This window comes from Cetorhinus maximus, chromosome X, assembly GCF_964194155.1.
Source record: "Cetorhinus maximus chromosome X, sCetMax3.hap1.1, whole genome shotgun sequence".
Taxonomy (NCBI): Eukaryota; Metazoa; Chordata; class Chondrichthyes; order Lamniformes; family Cetorhinidae; genus Cetorhinus; species Cetorhinus maximus.
The window spans coordinates 13,510,473-13,526,853 of record NC_135917.1 but is presented as its reverse complement, the minus strand read 5'-3'; the positions used below and the strand labels follow the sequence as shown (position 1 = coordinate 13,526,853).

At 43.8% G+C, this 16,381-nt stretch overlaps 1 protein-coding gene across 3 annotated transcripts in view; it reads right to left on the bottom strand.

Moving 5' to 3' along the window:
- Window positions 1-16,381, bottom strand: part of csad (cysteine sulfinic acid decarboxylase) — a 119,187-nt gene that overhangs the window by 74,340 nt on the left and 28,466 nt on the right. For all 3 annotated transcript variants that reach the window (XM_078534524.1, XM_078534523.1, XM_078534525.1), the window contains exons 3-6: window positions 15,456-15,582; window positions 6,606-6,696; window positions 3,757-3,863; window positions 513-628 (exon numbers count right to left, since the gene is read on the bottom strand). In XM_078534524.1, the coding sequence (XP_078390650.1) occupies window positions 513-628; window positions 3,757-3,863; window positions 6,606-6,696; window positions 15,456-15,582 (441 nt within the window). The remainder of the gene's footprint in view (window positions 1-512; window positions 629-3,756; window positions 3,864-6,605; window positions 6,697-15,455; window positions 15,583-16,381) is intronic.

Here is a 16,381-nt window from a genome sequence, read left to right as displayed (position 1 = left end):
TCATGTCTGCATTGCCCAGAAACCATATCCACACCATGACTAAGATCACCTACTTCCATCCTTCAGTTATCATCCATCTCCCCCGCCTGCTTCAGCTCATCTGCTGCTGAAACCCTCATCCATGCTTTTGTTACTTCAAGACTTGCCTGTTTCAGTGTTCTCCGGGTCAACCTCCTACCTTGAACTCATGCCCGGCTTTTAATTTACCCCCAGATCCCATTCACCCAGCACCCCTGGCTTTATCACCTGGCAACACTTACAATTGTAAAACTCTCATCCTGGTGTTCAGATCCTCTACAGCCAAACTTGGCCTTGAGGGTATGTCCCACTTATCACTAAAAACCTTCACAAATAAGGTTGTGTCCCAGGAACAATTTCCAACCTTAACCGATGACATTCTTGGACTGAGTCAAACACTGCACTGGAAAGATAATTGCCAAACACAAAGTCATTTCTTATTAAAAGGGTTACTGAAGGCGTTCCTGCTCTGAGGCAATCCCTACAAAACTCACCTCTTCAGAGGTAAAGATTGCCAGTCTCGGCATGTCCCACAGGCCCTGTTTCTTGATTTCAGGGAAGAGCTTGTATCTGGCCACATTCATAGCGTACATATTGGACATCGAGCCTCCTGTGGACAGAAGAATCATACAAAAACAAAACGGCAGACTCTCACATTCACCTCCTACCATCAATTGCTTTCAAGCTAATATATATATACAGTTTGACAGAAGGTAACATAGATTACTACTATCTGGGGAGGTTGGTGCACAGTGTTGTTGGTGATGGGTCTAAGAGTTCAGAATAAATATCTTCCCACACAGAGAAAAGGGAGGACTCCCAATTCTAGGCCCCCACTGGATGCCAGAGATTTAGATTAGGATAGGGCAGAAAGGGAAGCTTGTGTCAGGTACAGAGAGCTCAATGCTGTAGAAAGCCTGGGGAGTACAGAAAGTGTAGCTAGCAGTGAAATTAATATAGGAAATTAGGGAAGCAAAGAAAGGGCATGATAAAATATCAGCAAGTAAAATCAAGGAGAACCCAAATTGGTTTCTAACTACAAAAAGTGCAAGAGGATGAAACTAAAGGAAAGAGTCAAGCCTGTTAAAGACCAAACAGGTAACTTGTCTGTGGAGGCGGAAGATGTGGACAAGGTTCTTCAGGAATACCTTGTGTCTCTCTTCACGAGAGCGGGGCAAAGTAGACATTGTATTCGAGGAGGAGGACTGGATGGTGTAAACATAGTGCGAGAGGAAGCATCAAGAGGTTTAACATCTTTGAAAGCGGATAAACCACCAGGCCCAGATTAAATGCATCTCAGGCTGCTAAGAAGGGAGGAAATAGCAGGAGGAAATTTTCCATTGATGGGCGTGGTGCCAGAGGACTGCAGCATAAGAAGGAAGGAACAGTCTGAATAATTACAGGGCAGTCTACCTCTCAGTGGGCGGGCAAATTCGGAGAGACGGTAATAAATAGTCATTTAGAAAGACAGATTAATCAAAGACAGTCAATAGATTTGTTAAGGGAAAGTCCTATCTGACTAACTTGATTGAATTTAACTTGACTGAATTTTTTTTTGAGGAGTTAACAAGGAGGGTTGATGAGGCTAGCGTGCTTGATGTAGTCTGTATGGAGTTTAGCAAGGCTTTTGACAAAGTCCCACATGGCAGACTGATCAGAAAATCCATGGGAAAGTGGCAAGTTAGATTCAAAACAGTCTCCGAGGCTGAAAGCAAATGGGAATGGGTGTTTTTCTGCAGGGTTCCATAGGGCTCCCTTGCTTTGTGTGTCTATATATCAATAATATAGACTTCAAAAGTAGGGGGCATGATTAAGAAGTTTGCAAATGCTACAAAAATTGACTGTGGTTGATAGCGAGGAAGAAAGCTGTAGACTGCAGGAAGATATTAATGGACTGCTCAGGTGGACAGAACAGTGGCAAATGGAGATCAATCCAAAGAAATGTCAGGTAATGCACTTGGCGGAGGTGGGGGCAAACTAGGCAAGGGAATCCACAATCAATGGTACGATACTAAGCAGTATAGAGGAACAGGCTGCAGAGATAGTGGATGCACTGGTTACGATTTTCTAAAATTTCCTCGATTCTAGAATGGCCCCAGCAGATTGGAAGTTAAACGTAACATTGCTATTCAAGAAAGGAGGAAAAGAAAGAAAACAGGGAACGACAGGCCAGTTAGTGATCACGCTAGAGAGAGTAGAAAGGAGATTTCTGAGACAGTAGCCGGGAGTGGAGAATTTTATCCATGAGGAAAGTTTGGATAGGCTGGGGTTGTTTTCTTTGAAAGAGACTAAGGGGAGATTTGACTGAGGTGTATAAAATCACAGGTCCAGGTAGAATGGATAGGAAAAACCCATTTTCCTTAGCACAGAGGTCAGTACCTAAAGGGCCCAGATGTAAAATAATGGCAGTGAGGAGTTGAGGAGAATTTTTCCACCGGTACTAATCTCTACAAAACTCTCATTTTGACTCTGTGGGGGACACAAGTGTTTAGGAACTGTTTCACTGGTTCACAATGAACAGCTACAAATCTCATGTTAGATCCTGCTTGATTTTTGGCTTCTCTCACGGTTGAGGTTTGAAGCGTGTATTTACTGATGGTGTTACTACCTGTGGATGTTGCAATACACTTATTGATTGGTGGGGAGGGTGGGTAATAGTGGCCTCTCTTAATGGCTGCATATGTAAGTGGAATACAAGCACTGGCTAAGTTATGGTCATCACTTATTTTAAGACTGGTGTTTGTATGACACCAGCAGAAGCTGAACATGTATGCAGAGCACTTTTATATATGTTCAAATGGAGAGTGTTACAGTGAAAATAAATACAATTTGAGTTAGTGTTGGTTATGGTGCATCTGTTTCTCTACAACATCCCAACAAATCTCTGTCACAGATCTGTTTTTAAGTCTTGTCATCCCGATCCTGGAATCTTGGATTCCGCATGGCTGCATCTGAAAATTTTGGGAATGTAATAAGCAACTCAAACCCTATTCATGACCATTGAGAGCGTGATACAGTCGGTGGGGGAGGGGGTGACTTTTTATCTTTAAAAGGCACTGCTGTTTCAAAATATACCCCATGGTGACTTCAAATGCCCGAAGGGGAGAAGCACAGCTCACCAGTTTTATTCTTTCATGGGATGTGGGTGTCACTGGCAGGGCCAGCATTTGTTGCCCATGCCTTGAACTGAGTGGTTTGCTAGGCCATTTCAGAGGGCATTTAAGAGTCAACCACATTGCTGTGGGTCTGGACTCACAGGTAGGCCAGACCAGGTAAGGACATTAGTGAACCAGATGGGTTTTTAACATCAATCATAGTTGGCATGGTCACCATTACTAAGACTAGCTTTATAATTCCAGATTTACTAGTCGAATTTAAATTCCACCAGCTACCATGGTGGGATTTAAACCCGTGTCCCCAGAGCATTAGTCTGGGCCTCTGGAGTACTAGCCCAGTGACATTCCCATTCCCATTTCTGGGAGCACACTCCAGAACATGAGCACTCACAATGCATGGCCACCTCATCGCACGGACCCTCATTTTTTCTGAAGTGGGGATCAGTTATCCAGAGGCAAGCTGAATGTGGACCTCAGTTTGGAATTGGATAGGCTCCACAGCTTAGAACATTGGACAAGGAGGCTGTGTTAGCCATGTGGGAAGAAGGCTGAACGAGCGGGATTTAAAAACAAAACATGCAGCCTGGTCCTGGGTTTTAGTGCCCAGAGTCGTGGCACTAACCTGGGCAGAAAATTCCATCGCCACACTTCCATCCTATAAGCTGGCGAAGCTTATTCAACACCACTTCCTCCATCAGCACAAAGACTGGTGCAATCTCATAGGTGTACCTGAGAGAGAAAGAGAGACAGCATCCAGGGGGAGGAGGGTAGAAGAGAGGGGGGAGTACGAGAGGGGTGTAAGACACACAGATGAAAAAGAACGAGAGACAGCAAGATAAGGGAAGCATGGGAGAAGAAAGGCAACCCCATAAATAGGGAGTGGGGAAGAATGAAAGAGGGAAGGGTAGAGAGGCAGCACAGGAAAAGGGGAGGGAAGGGGGTGTTAGCATGTGAGAAAAGAACAATCAATATCCAGTGTTTGTATCACATCTTAAACTGCAAGTTTAATACTACTTGGCACAGTACAGCCATGGGTGCAAGTTCAGAACCCAAAACTACCCATTTGCTCCCACATCAGCCTCGACAAATGCCAGTCTAAGATTCCTTGACAACAGCAGCACTTAAATTAAGGGGCCATTCCTTATGCGCACAGCCCATCTGAGATCAGCTAACTTGGCATTGACTTTTGAATCAACCTGCTGGGAAAGTATTTTTCCAAATTTGGAACAGGGCAAACTGACAGTAGAATGTAGAGGGAGCTTTACTCTGTATCTAACCCCGTGTTGTACCTGTCCTGGGAGTGTTTGATGAGGACAGTGTAAAGGGAGCTTTACTCTGTATCTAACCCCGTGTTGTACCTGTCCTGGGAGTGTTTGATGAGGACAGTGTAGAGGGAGCTTTACTCTGTATCTAACCCCATGCTGTACCTGTCCTGTGAGTGTTTGATGAGGACAGTGTAGAGGGAGCTTTACTCTGTATCTAACCCCGTGCTGTACCTGTCCTGGGAGTGTTTGATGGGGACAGTGTAGAGGGAGCTTTACTCTGTATCTAACCCCGTGCTGTACCTGTCCTGGGAGTGTTTGATGGGGACAGTGTAGAGGGAGCTTTACTCTGTATCTAACCCCATGCTGTATCTGTCCTGGGAGTGTTTGATGGGGACAGTGTAGAGGGAGCTTTACTCTGTATCTAACCCCGTGCTGTACCTGTCCTGGGAGTGTTTGATGGGGACACACTGCTGCTACTGTGCATCGGTGGTGGAGGGAGTGAATGTTTGCGGATGTGAGTCCAATCAAGTGGGGCTGCTTTGTCCTGGATGGTGTCGAGATTCTTGAGTGTTGTTGGAGCTGCACTCATCAGGCAAGTGGGGAATATTCCATCACACTCCTGACTTGTGCCTTGTAGATGGTGGACAGGCTTTGGGGAGTCAGGAGGTGAGTTACTTGCCTCTGACCTGCACTTGTAGCTACAGTATTTATATGGCTGGTCCAGTTCAGTTTCTGGTCAATGGTAACCCCCAGGATATTGATAATGGAGGATTCAGTGATGGCAATGCCATTGAATGTCAAGGAGCGATCGTTAGATGCTCTCTTGTTGGAGATGGTCATTGCCAGGCACTTGTGTGGCACGAATGTTACTTGCCACTTGTCAGCCCAAGCCTGGATATTGTCCAGGTCTTGCGTCATTTGGACATGGACTGCTTCAGTATCTGAGGAGTCGCGAATGTTGCTGAACATTGTGCAATCATCAGCGAACATCCCCACTTCTGACCTCACGATGGAAGGAAAATGTTAACCAAAGTAGCGCTCCTCCCCAATCAAAAATAGCTATGTAATGCTTCAGGTCGTTCAGGTCTTGCCATGTAGAAAAGGTGGGAATCGGAGTCCCGAGCAGTCACAGGGTCCCTTTGGTGGGGAACGGTCAAAGCAGAAAGGTATAATGGACAGGGGGTTGGTGAAAAGATGGGGACATGCATGTCAGTCGTGCACACAGCTACAATGTCATATAGTGCCTGCATTGCCCTATGTAATTAAAATTATTATAGATAGAACACACAAACCTCTGGGGAACATCCTTCTGTTCCTGTAGAAGTGAAGCAGCCAACATGGCACTAAAGACCCCTGAAGGAGTCCTTGGGATGTGGATACTGGGTATGTATATCTCTTGCAAGGTTTTACTATCTTATTTACTGGATTTAATAAAAAGGACTATAACCCAGATATTTCAGTGTTCCCAAGTCTTCTGGCAGAGTTAAAAGATAGGTGGCAATAATAGAAAGACAGACTTGCATTTCTATAGCACTTTTCATGACCACTGGATGGCTTAAAGTACTTTACAACCAATGAAGTACTTTTTGAAGTGTAGCCACTATTATAAAAAAGGTAGGAAACGTAGTAGCCAATTTGCATTCAGCAAGATCCCACAAACAGCAATGTGATAGTGACCAGATAATGTGTTTTTTGTGATGTTGGTCAAGGGATAAATATTGGGCAGGGCACCGGGGAGAACTCCCCTGCCCTTCTTTGAAATAATACGCCCCAGACCCGCATACATCCCCATTTTGAACGGGACTTGAACCCAAAAGCATGCAACCCAGAGGCAAGTGCGCTACTAACTGAGTCACAGCTGACACACAATATGCGACAATAACATAATATTTTACAATAGCTCCACATTGAGACAATGGGGGTACATGACCTCTATCTGTATGAACCCAACAGGAAGAGTAAGAGAATCTACGCCTCTCAGGAAGCTAATGGGCTGCTCAGGAATGGCACAAACCTGGAGATCAGTTCATCTGGATGACGTTGCGTGGGAGGGGTTTGTTGGGGTGGGGGGGGAGAAGGGTGGGGGTAAAAGAGGTGTTTAAAAAAAGGAAAACAGAGTTCTGTGTTTTCCAATTTCTAATCAATGGCGCTGTTCACAATACCCACTGCAAGTGCTTGGGTTGGACCATCAGTAAATGCTGCTCACTGGCTTGTGTTCAGTGTTTCTGTTATATAACGTCCAACCAAGGAGTGATGGTCCAGTCCTGCAAACAGCTGGTTGTAAAATCGAGGGTGAGCTGAAGAAAATAAAAACAAAAAAAAAAGAGACATCTCAGTCATTTAGAGAAAACAGCCATTTTAGTCAAATAAAAAGCCCTCACAATCAAGTTTCTCACAGCACTTCATCTGCCTAGGCCCTAAACTCTGGAATTCACCCCCGCCCTCCACAAACCCCTCTCTTTTCCTTCAAGACGCTAGATTCTGATCGCTTATTTGAATATCTTATGTGATTAAGTGTCAAATTTTGTTTGATAATGCTCCTGCAAAACACCTTGGCACATTTTACAACATTAAAAGGCCCAATCACTTCACAAACTCATCAGGTGAAGTGCTAGGGTTGCCAGCTGCAATTAAAAGTATTCCTGGAGGTTCCACCACATGACTTGGCCCTCACGCTCCAGCCATTAGTTGGCCAACACAACCATCCTTGTGATGCACTGCTTTCCTACGCTAACTGGAAAGCAAAAAGACTCATTATCCAATTGACTGCCAGCCAAACAGCCCTTTCCCCCCTCCCCATTTTCAAGACTTTTCTAGCTGGTAAAGGAAATGACAAAAGTAAACAATTTTTTTCAATGTCCTGATGATTTTTTTCCAGGGTTGTGCACAGAATTGATCTTAAATTCCTGGAGACTCCAGGCCAATCCTGGAGGGTTGGCAGCCCGATGATTTGCAGGTCTGAGTAATACAGGGAGTTCGACGTTGACCTTTCACCTTGGCATCTGGCTGTACATGCTAGCTGGAAAGAGGGATGGACAGTCGGACTCAAGTACAGATACCAGTAGGGATGGGGGCCCAACAGCATGCAACTAGAAATCTCACTGAGTCTCATATTCTGTTCTCCTCAAAGTCTTTTAAGTTCGGGCACTATCAATGCTGCATCGAACAGAGACAAACATGGTGCTAATACAGGGCGAGTGTCAGGGGCAAGTGCTCCCACTTAGTAATGGGTATAATCAAAGAAGTAAGCAAGGGAGCTTACTCTATTTAACAGTCAGCTGAGAGAGGCCCTTCCCCCAGCTCCCACAGTGAGGTGGCAATTGCAATCAACTACATCACTTTGTTTGAAATACAGAGAGGGTGTACTTAAAAAGGTTGGCAATCCTCAAAAGTAGAAAGTAGAAAATAAAAAAGTAGAAAAGTAGTAGTCACCTGATCTGGATGGGATGCATTTTGAGTTAGAAGGAAGGGGAGGGTGGAAGACCATCCTTGGATAGGAGGATGGTATCAGAGGACTGGAGGGTTGTAAACAGTTAAAAGAAAATGGGATGTGGGCGTCGCTGGCTAGGCCAGCATTTATTGCCCATCCCCAATTGCCCTTTAGAACTGAGTGACTTGCTAGGCCATTTTAGAGAGCATTTAAGAGTCAACTGCTGTGGGTCTGGAGTCACACGTTGGCCAGATTTCCTTCCCTAAAAGGCATTAGGAAGCAGATAGGTTTTTACAACAATTGACAATGTGATCATCAGACTTTTAATTCCAGATGTTTTATTGAATTCAAATTTCACCAGCTGCCATGGTGGGATTTGAACCTGGGCCCCCATTACCCTGGCTCTCTGTGTTACTAGTGTAGTGACAATACCACTACGCCATTGCCTCACCAGTCAGGCTAATATTGGTGGCAGTGGTCTTGTATTAATGACCTGGCCTCGTGTATCCAGGGCATAATTTCAACCTTTGCAGATCACACAGAACTCAAATTATTGTAAACAAAGAGGAGGATGGTAACAAAAATCGACAGATTGGTGAAATGGGCAGACACGTGCAAAATGAAATTTAATGCAGAGAAGTGTGAAGCGGTAGGAATTAACGAGAGGCAATATAAAAACAGACAATTCTAAAGAGGGTGCAGGAACAGGGAGACCTGGCTGTATGCATGCAAATCTTTGAAGGCAGTTGGCAGGACAATTTGGGAAGCAGATGGGATCCTGTGCTTATTAATAAGAGATACAAAAAGCAAGCAAATTCTGCTAAACCTTTATAAAAAAAAACACTGGTTAGGCACAGCTGGAATATGTTCTGGGCACCACATTTTCCGAAGGATATCCAAGATCCTGGAGAGGAAATTTCCGCGGAGGGTATCAGGGACGAGGGACTTAAGACCAGAGAGGTTAGGATTCTTCTCCTTAAGAGCAGAGAAAGACAGGAGCAGGTTTAAAATGGAGGCATTCCAAAAAAATCAGTTTTGAGACATTAAGAAAGTAAAAACTGCAATGATAGAAGGACTGGTATCCAGAGGGCACTGATTTAAGGTGAATGGCAAAAGAATCAGAGGTGACAATAGGAATTTTAATATAGCACCTCGAGCATAACAAAATGTCCTAAGGTGCTTCACAGGAGCATTATAGAACAAAGACATGAGGAGATATTTGAGATGACCAACAGTTTGGTCAAAGATAAGAGCAAAATACTGCAGATGCTGAAGATCTGAAATAAAGACAGGCAATGCTGGAAAAGCTCAGCAGGTCTGGCAGCATCTGTGGAGAGAGAAACAGAGTTCAATACAATACTTCTTCTGAACTGAAGAGTCACATTGGACTCAAAATGTTAACTCTGTTCCTCTCTCCACTCTTGGTCAAAGAGGTAGGTTTTAAGCAGTGTCTTAAAGGAGAAGTGAGGTTGAGAAGTGTTGGGAGGGAATTTAGCTTAGGGCCTAAACAACTGAAGGGACGGCCATCAATGGTTGAGCAATTATGATCAGGGATGCACAAGAGGCCAGAATTAGAGGGCACGGAGATCTCAGAGGGTTTCAGCACAGATAGGTGTTTGAAAGATCATCTCGGGGTCAAATATAAGGTTGCAAACTAGTCTGGTTCAGCCTCAACACAAGTTAACAAGGAGACGATATTTAGTTACATTAGAACATAAAAAATAGGAACTGGAGTAGACCATTTGGCCCCTGCCAAATTTGGAGCCTGCTCCGCCATTCACTAAGATCGTAGTTGATCTTCTTGTGTTTTGATTTCCACTTTCCCATCTACCCCCGATAACCTTTGATTCCCTTGCCTAAAAATAAACTATCTACCTCTGCCTTAAAAATATTCAAGGACCCCACCTCCACCACCTTCTGAGACAGAGAGTTCCAAAGTCGCACAACCCTCAGGGAAAAAATTTCTCCTGCCCTCTATCCTAAAAGGGCGACCCCTAATTTTAAAACAGTGCCCCCTAGTTCTGGACTCACCCACAAGAGGAAACATCCTTTCCATGTCCACCTTGTCAAGACTGTTCAGGATCTTATATACTTCAATCAATCACCCCTCACTCTTCTAAACTCCAGTGGAAACAAACCCAGACTGTCCAACCTTTCCTCATAAGACAACCCGCCCATTCCAGGTATCAATCTAGTAAACCTCCTCTGAACCGTCTCCAACGCATTTACATCCTTCCTTAAATAAGGAGACCAAAACTGCACACAGTATTCGAGATGTGGTCTCACCAATGCCCTGTATCATTGAAGCTTAGCATCCTTGCTTTTATGTTCAATCCCTCTCATAATAAAGGATAGCATTCCATTAGCCTTCTTAATTACTTGCTGTACCTGCATACTAACTTTTTGTGACTCATGTACTAGAACACCTATATCCCTCTGCACCTCGGAATTCTGCAGTCGTTCTCCATTTAAGTAATACTCTGCTTTTTTGTTCTTCCTGCCAAAGTGAACAACTTCACCTTTTCCCACAAACTCCATTTGCCAGATCTTTGCCCACTCACTCTATCTATCTATATCCATTTGTAACCTCATGTCCTCTTTACAACATACTTTCCTACCTATCTTTGTGTCATCTGCAAATTTAGCTACCATATCTTCACTCCCCTCATCTAATTCATTGATGTAAATTGTAAAAAGTTGAGGCCCCAGCACAGACCCCTGTGGGACTCCACTCATCACATCCTGTCAATCAGAAAAGGCCCATTTATGCATACTCTCTGCTTTCTGCCAGCCAGCCAATCTTCTATCCATGTTAATATGTCACCCTTACACCATGCGCTTTTATTTTCTGTAATAACCTTTGATGTGGCATCTTATCAAATGCCTTCTGGAAATCCAAGTACAGTATGTCTACAAGCTCCCCTGTATCCACTACACACGTTACACCTTCAAAGAACTCCAATAAATTGGTTAAACATGATTTCCCTTTCACAAAACCATGCCGAGTCTTCCCGATTACCTTGAGTTTCTCTAAGTGCCCAGCTATAACCTCCTTAACGATCGATTCTAACATCTTCCCCATGACAGACGCCAAGCTAACTGGCCTATAGTTTCTTGCCTCCCTCCCTTCTTGAATAGAGGGGTTATATTTGCTACTTTCCAATCTGATGGAACCTTTCCAGAATCTATCAAATTTTGGAAAATTAACACCAACGCATCAACTACCACATCAGCCACCTCTCAAGACCCTAGGATGTAGTCCATCGGGACCTGGAGACTTGTCAGCCCACAGCTCCATCAGTTTGCTCAGTACCACTTCCCTAGTGATTGTAATTTCACCAAGTTCCTTTCTCCCATTCATCTCCTGATTTACAGCTATTACTGGAATGTTTTTTGTATCCTCTATAGTGAAGACAGAAGCAAAATATTTGTTCATTTCTTCTGCCATTTCCTTATTATCTACTATTAACTCCTCACTGTCCCTCTCTAGAGGACCAACACTCACATTACTTACTACTTTCCTTTTTAAGTACCTATAGAAACTCTTGCTATCCGTTTTTACATTTCTAGCTAGCTTCCTCTCATACTCTAATGTCTTTCTCCCGATTAACCTTTTAGTCATTCTCTGCCGTTCTTTATATTCTGTCCAATCATCTGACCTGCCACTCAGTTTTGCAGAGTTGTATGCTTTTTCCTCAAGTTTGATGCTTTCCCTAACTTCTTTAGTTAACCACAGGTGACGACTCCTGCCCTTAGAATTTTTCTTTATAGTAGGTATGTACTTATTCTGAATACTGTGAAATAGCCCCTTAAATGTCTGCCACTGCTTCTCTATTGATCAATCCTCTAGCCTAGTTTCTCAGTTCACTTCAGCTAGCTCAGCTTTCATCCCCACATATTTGCCCTTATTTAGGTTTAAAATACTAGTCTTTGACCCACTCTTCTCCCTTTCAAACTGGATGTAAAATTCAATCATATTGTGGTTGCTGCTACCTAGGGGTGCCTTTACTCTGAGGTCATTAATTAATCCTGTCACGTTACACAATACCAAGTCTAATGTAACCTGCTCTCTAGTTGGTTCCAGAACATGCTGCTCTAAGAAACTGTCTCCAAAGCATTCCAAGAATCCAGACTACTACTGCCAATCTGATTTTTCCAGTTTGTGTGTAGGTTAAAATCACCCACGATTATTCCCATCCCTTTATCACAAACACACAATATTTTCTCTTGAATACTTTCTCATATACTGTGGTTACTGTTAGGGGGCCTATAGACCGCTCCCACTAATGGACTTTTTTCCCTTACAATTCCTCATCTCCACCCAAACTTATTCTACATTCTGATCTCCTGAACCAAGGTCATCTCTATTGCACTAAGCCTTCTTTGATTAACAGTGCTACCCCTCCACCTTTACCTAGCTTCCTATTGTTCTTGAATGTTCTTATGCTCTTATGATATTTAGTTTGGAGTGGGGACTGAAGACAATGGCTTCAGTCTTCCCAATATATTGGAGGAAATTTCTGCTCATCCTGTGCTGGATGTCAGACAAGCAGACAGAAAATTTATAGATAGTGCAGGAGTCGAGAGAGATGGTGGTCAGGTAGAGCTGGGTGTCGTCAGCGTACACGTGAAAACTAACACTGTGCTTTCAGATGGTGTCACTGAGGGGCAGCATGTAGATGAGAAATAGGAGGGGGCCAAGGATAGATCCTTGGGGGGACACCAGAGGTAACGGGGCAGGAGCAGGAAGAGAAGCCATTTCCAGTGATTCTCTGGCTCCGATTAGATCGATAAGAATGGAACCAGGTGAGAGCAGGTCCCACCCAGCTGGACGACAGTGGAGAGGTGTTGGAGGAGGATGGTGTGGTCAAACCGTGTCAAAGGCTGCAGACAGGTCGAGAAGGACGAGGAGGGAAAGTTTACCTGTGTCACAGTCACACAGGATGTCATTTGCGACTTTGATAAGAGACTGTTTCAGTATCAGGGGCAGAAACCTGATTGGAGGGATTCAAACATGGAGTTCCAGGAAAGATGGGGATGGATTTGGGAGGTGTCAACATGTTCAAGGACTTTGGAGAGGAAAGGAGGGGTTGGAGATGGAGGGATAGCTTGCCAAGGTGGAGGGGTCAAGGGTTTTGAGGAGAGCAGAGGTGATGGTGAATTTAAAGGAGAGGGGGACAGAATCTGAGGAGAGAAGGTCATTAATATCAGCTAACATAGGAGCCAGGAAGGGAAATTGAGAGATTGAGCTCATGGACAAGTTGAGCTCAGAGAGGACACGAGGAGAGATAGGAGAGAAAGATACAAGTTCAGGACTAGGACTGGGGGAGGGTGGTAGGTGCAGGGGTGGAAGCCTCGAGAGGAAGTTGGGCCAGATACTCTAGAGAGGAGAAAGGAGACAGGGGCAACTGATCGGTTGGTCTCGATCTTAGTTATCAAGAGCTCCTTTCACCCTACTGCTGGAGGTGAGGGTGGAGAGGCATTTAACATGAGTCATTGCAATAGAGAAAATAAGCCTGAGGTTACCTTTGCATTCCAGGCTTATTTTCTCTATTGCAATGACTCATCTTAAATGCCTCTCCACCCTCACCTCCAGCAATAAGTGAGCAGTTTCAGGTGAGAGCAGGACTCAAGTGGTGCTGTATGTGATCCAGCCAGATCTGATGGTTGATGGTTAATAGCTAAGCCAGTTGTCCACCATATCCAGTCAAGTGAATGTAAATAAACGAGTTATTGTGATCTGGAATGCACTGTTTGAAAAGGAATGCATTGTTTGAAAAGGGCGTGTTATGATACAGCAGATGGTATTTGCCAGGCTGACCAAATCCACAAGGGAAACTTGGTCATGCTCAGACAACAATTTTGCAAAATTTGTATTTATTACAAGAAGACTTGTGCACTAAAGTCAGAAGTAATGAGTCCACTTTAGAGATTTTAAAGATTAAATTAAAAATTTATTAACAAATGAAGAACCAACTTAAACATACACAAGATTACAGTTACAAAGTTATAATAGTTCCCAAAATTTCTACTTAACCAGACTCCCAACTACACACCCCCTTTAAGGCAACAGTCCAAATAGATTCCAAATTTATTAAGCCATCCAGCAATTTTATAGACTTCCAAAGGCTTTTAATACAACTTTGATTACTAGAACAGCAAACGTCTGCAGGATGGCTAGAGGCTTTTTTCTGCCCCCCCCCCCCCCACCCCCCACCCCCCCACCCCCCACCCCCCACCCACCTCCACCCCCCCCCAAAGTCTGTTTCACACAGTCACCTTCCCAGATCTCTCAGCGCCACACCTCACACAGCCTTCCATCCTTCTTTAAGTATATTGTATTCCTTTTGATTTGTAAATCCCATTGTTTCCACTTGTTTTTAGGAGTTACTTTTCCCAGAATATAAAAATCTTTCATGTTCCCATTATAGCCAGCACTTTTGGGAAAAATCAATGTAATAACCTCACTTTATTTATGTTGTCAGTTGTAAAAAATCTTCCATGTCTCCAAACACTTTTCCATTTATCTAAAAATGCAAATTTCATTCACACCGTATCTGCTGACCTCACCCTAGTTTTACTCATCTTCATTTTAAACACCTCATTTCTTTGATAATTTAAATCTTGCAGGCTACCTGTCTCCAGTCCAATTAAATCTCACACTCACACTTTAGAATATCCCACATTAATATTCAGACAAATATGATAGTTTCTTGACAAGCGGTAGAAGCAAATTCAATAGTAACATTCAAAAGAGAATTGGGTAAATACTTGAAGGGGAAAATGTTCAGGGCGTTATAGGAAAAGAGCCGGGGAGTGAGATTAATCGAATAGTTCTACCAAGGAGGCAGGGTGGGCCAGATGGCTTCCTTCTGTGCTGTATCATTCTATGGTTCTGTGTTGCTGGCAGCATGAAACCAATTAGTGTACGGACATATGAAAACGATTTGCAGGAAAAGGCTAGCTGGTCCATCAAGCCTGCTGCACACTTCATGATGCATTAAGTATCATTGACAAGACATTTCCTATCCCCAACAGTCAGGTTATCTCCTAGGAGAGACATAAAAGCAGAAACCATCACCGCTCCCACTCCCACCCCCACCCACCCATCCATCCATCCATCCATCCATCCATCCATCCCACTAAGGACCAGTGGATAAACAGATTCATTGAATAATGAATAACTAGTACCTACTGTTAAAAGAGCAAGAAGGATTTCCCAATATGGTGGATGGGGTGGGAATATCTGATAGGGTTTCAGGAATTGGGTTAACAGTGTCAATATGGCAATCACCTTGTTAAAGCTAGTTAAACAGGTGACGGGCATTGATTATCCCATCTAAATAGAATAAAAAGATACAGCTGGAACACTTTGTGTGGAAGCTACTTGGAAGTCAGTCGTAATGAGGAGTTGTCTTGAAAATAAACCAGCTTGAACCAAATGACCAGTCTGGATTAATTCTTCCACCACAACCTCTTATTGTGAATAACAAACAGCTTCAAAACAAATTTGAAAATGTACAAGGTTGGGACAATCAGAATACTGCACTGCTAAACGCTATGACACAATAAAACATGGCTCACTTGGGACCCTCGATAAAAAAAGAAATAAGGCCAGCTACCTACCAGTTTTGACACTATATCGGATGATGTCTTGGCAACGCTCTAGGAGTTTCTTGGGGGGCTCACCAGCATCAACTAAATCGAGGTCGAGAAGATCCTGCAGTTCTTCTGGTTCCTTCCATTCACAAACCTAAAGACAAGTAAAGCATGGATAGAGGTGACCACAAAGATAAGAGAGGGAGGTGTTACCCTCACTAGTCCCATCAGATTTATGGACAAGTTAGGAATGGGCAATGAATGAGGTGACAGATCTGGCTTCCTTCTAGCTGCCTGGATTTAATGAATGCCTGCCCAACCCATTCCCGGATTGGAAGGAGGAAGCCAGAGGAGGCCATTCGACATTTCCCAGTTTCTCCCATGGTACAGACACAATTCATACACATCAGATAAACTTAGTTTTCTGGAGAAAACTCAAGACATTTCCTGATCAAAGGTCACCATCAGCATCAGATAGGTGTGTGACATCTGCATCTTGTGTCCACTTTAAACAGTGAGATATCCCCCGCACTAAACAATAGATTGTGTCATTCCAAACTCAAGCTGTTTATCACGAGGAGATAATACTGGTGGGTCCAGGGTCAAAATCCTGGAACTCCCTCCCTAACAGCACTGTGGGTGTACCTACACCACATGGACTGCAGCGGTTCAAGAAGGCAGCTCACCACCACCTTCTCAAGGGCAACTAGAGATGGGTAACAAGCCAGCAAGGTAAAGACCCCACAAATGAATAACAAAATAAATTCCCAATCGGAATCAGATGGTGAAGATTTTGATCACCACTCCAGACAGTACCGGTGAGCATAGTCTGTTCCAAGCCTCCAAATACTGGGTTCATGTTCAGCATAGGTACTTGTGTTTGGTGTGTCTAGGTGGCCCCCCCACAATTGTAAAGGGCTTTTTAGCTGTGTTTGCAACCCTCCTGTGGAAGA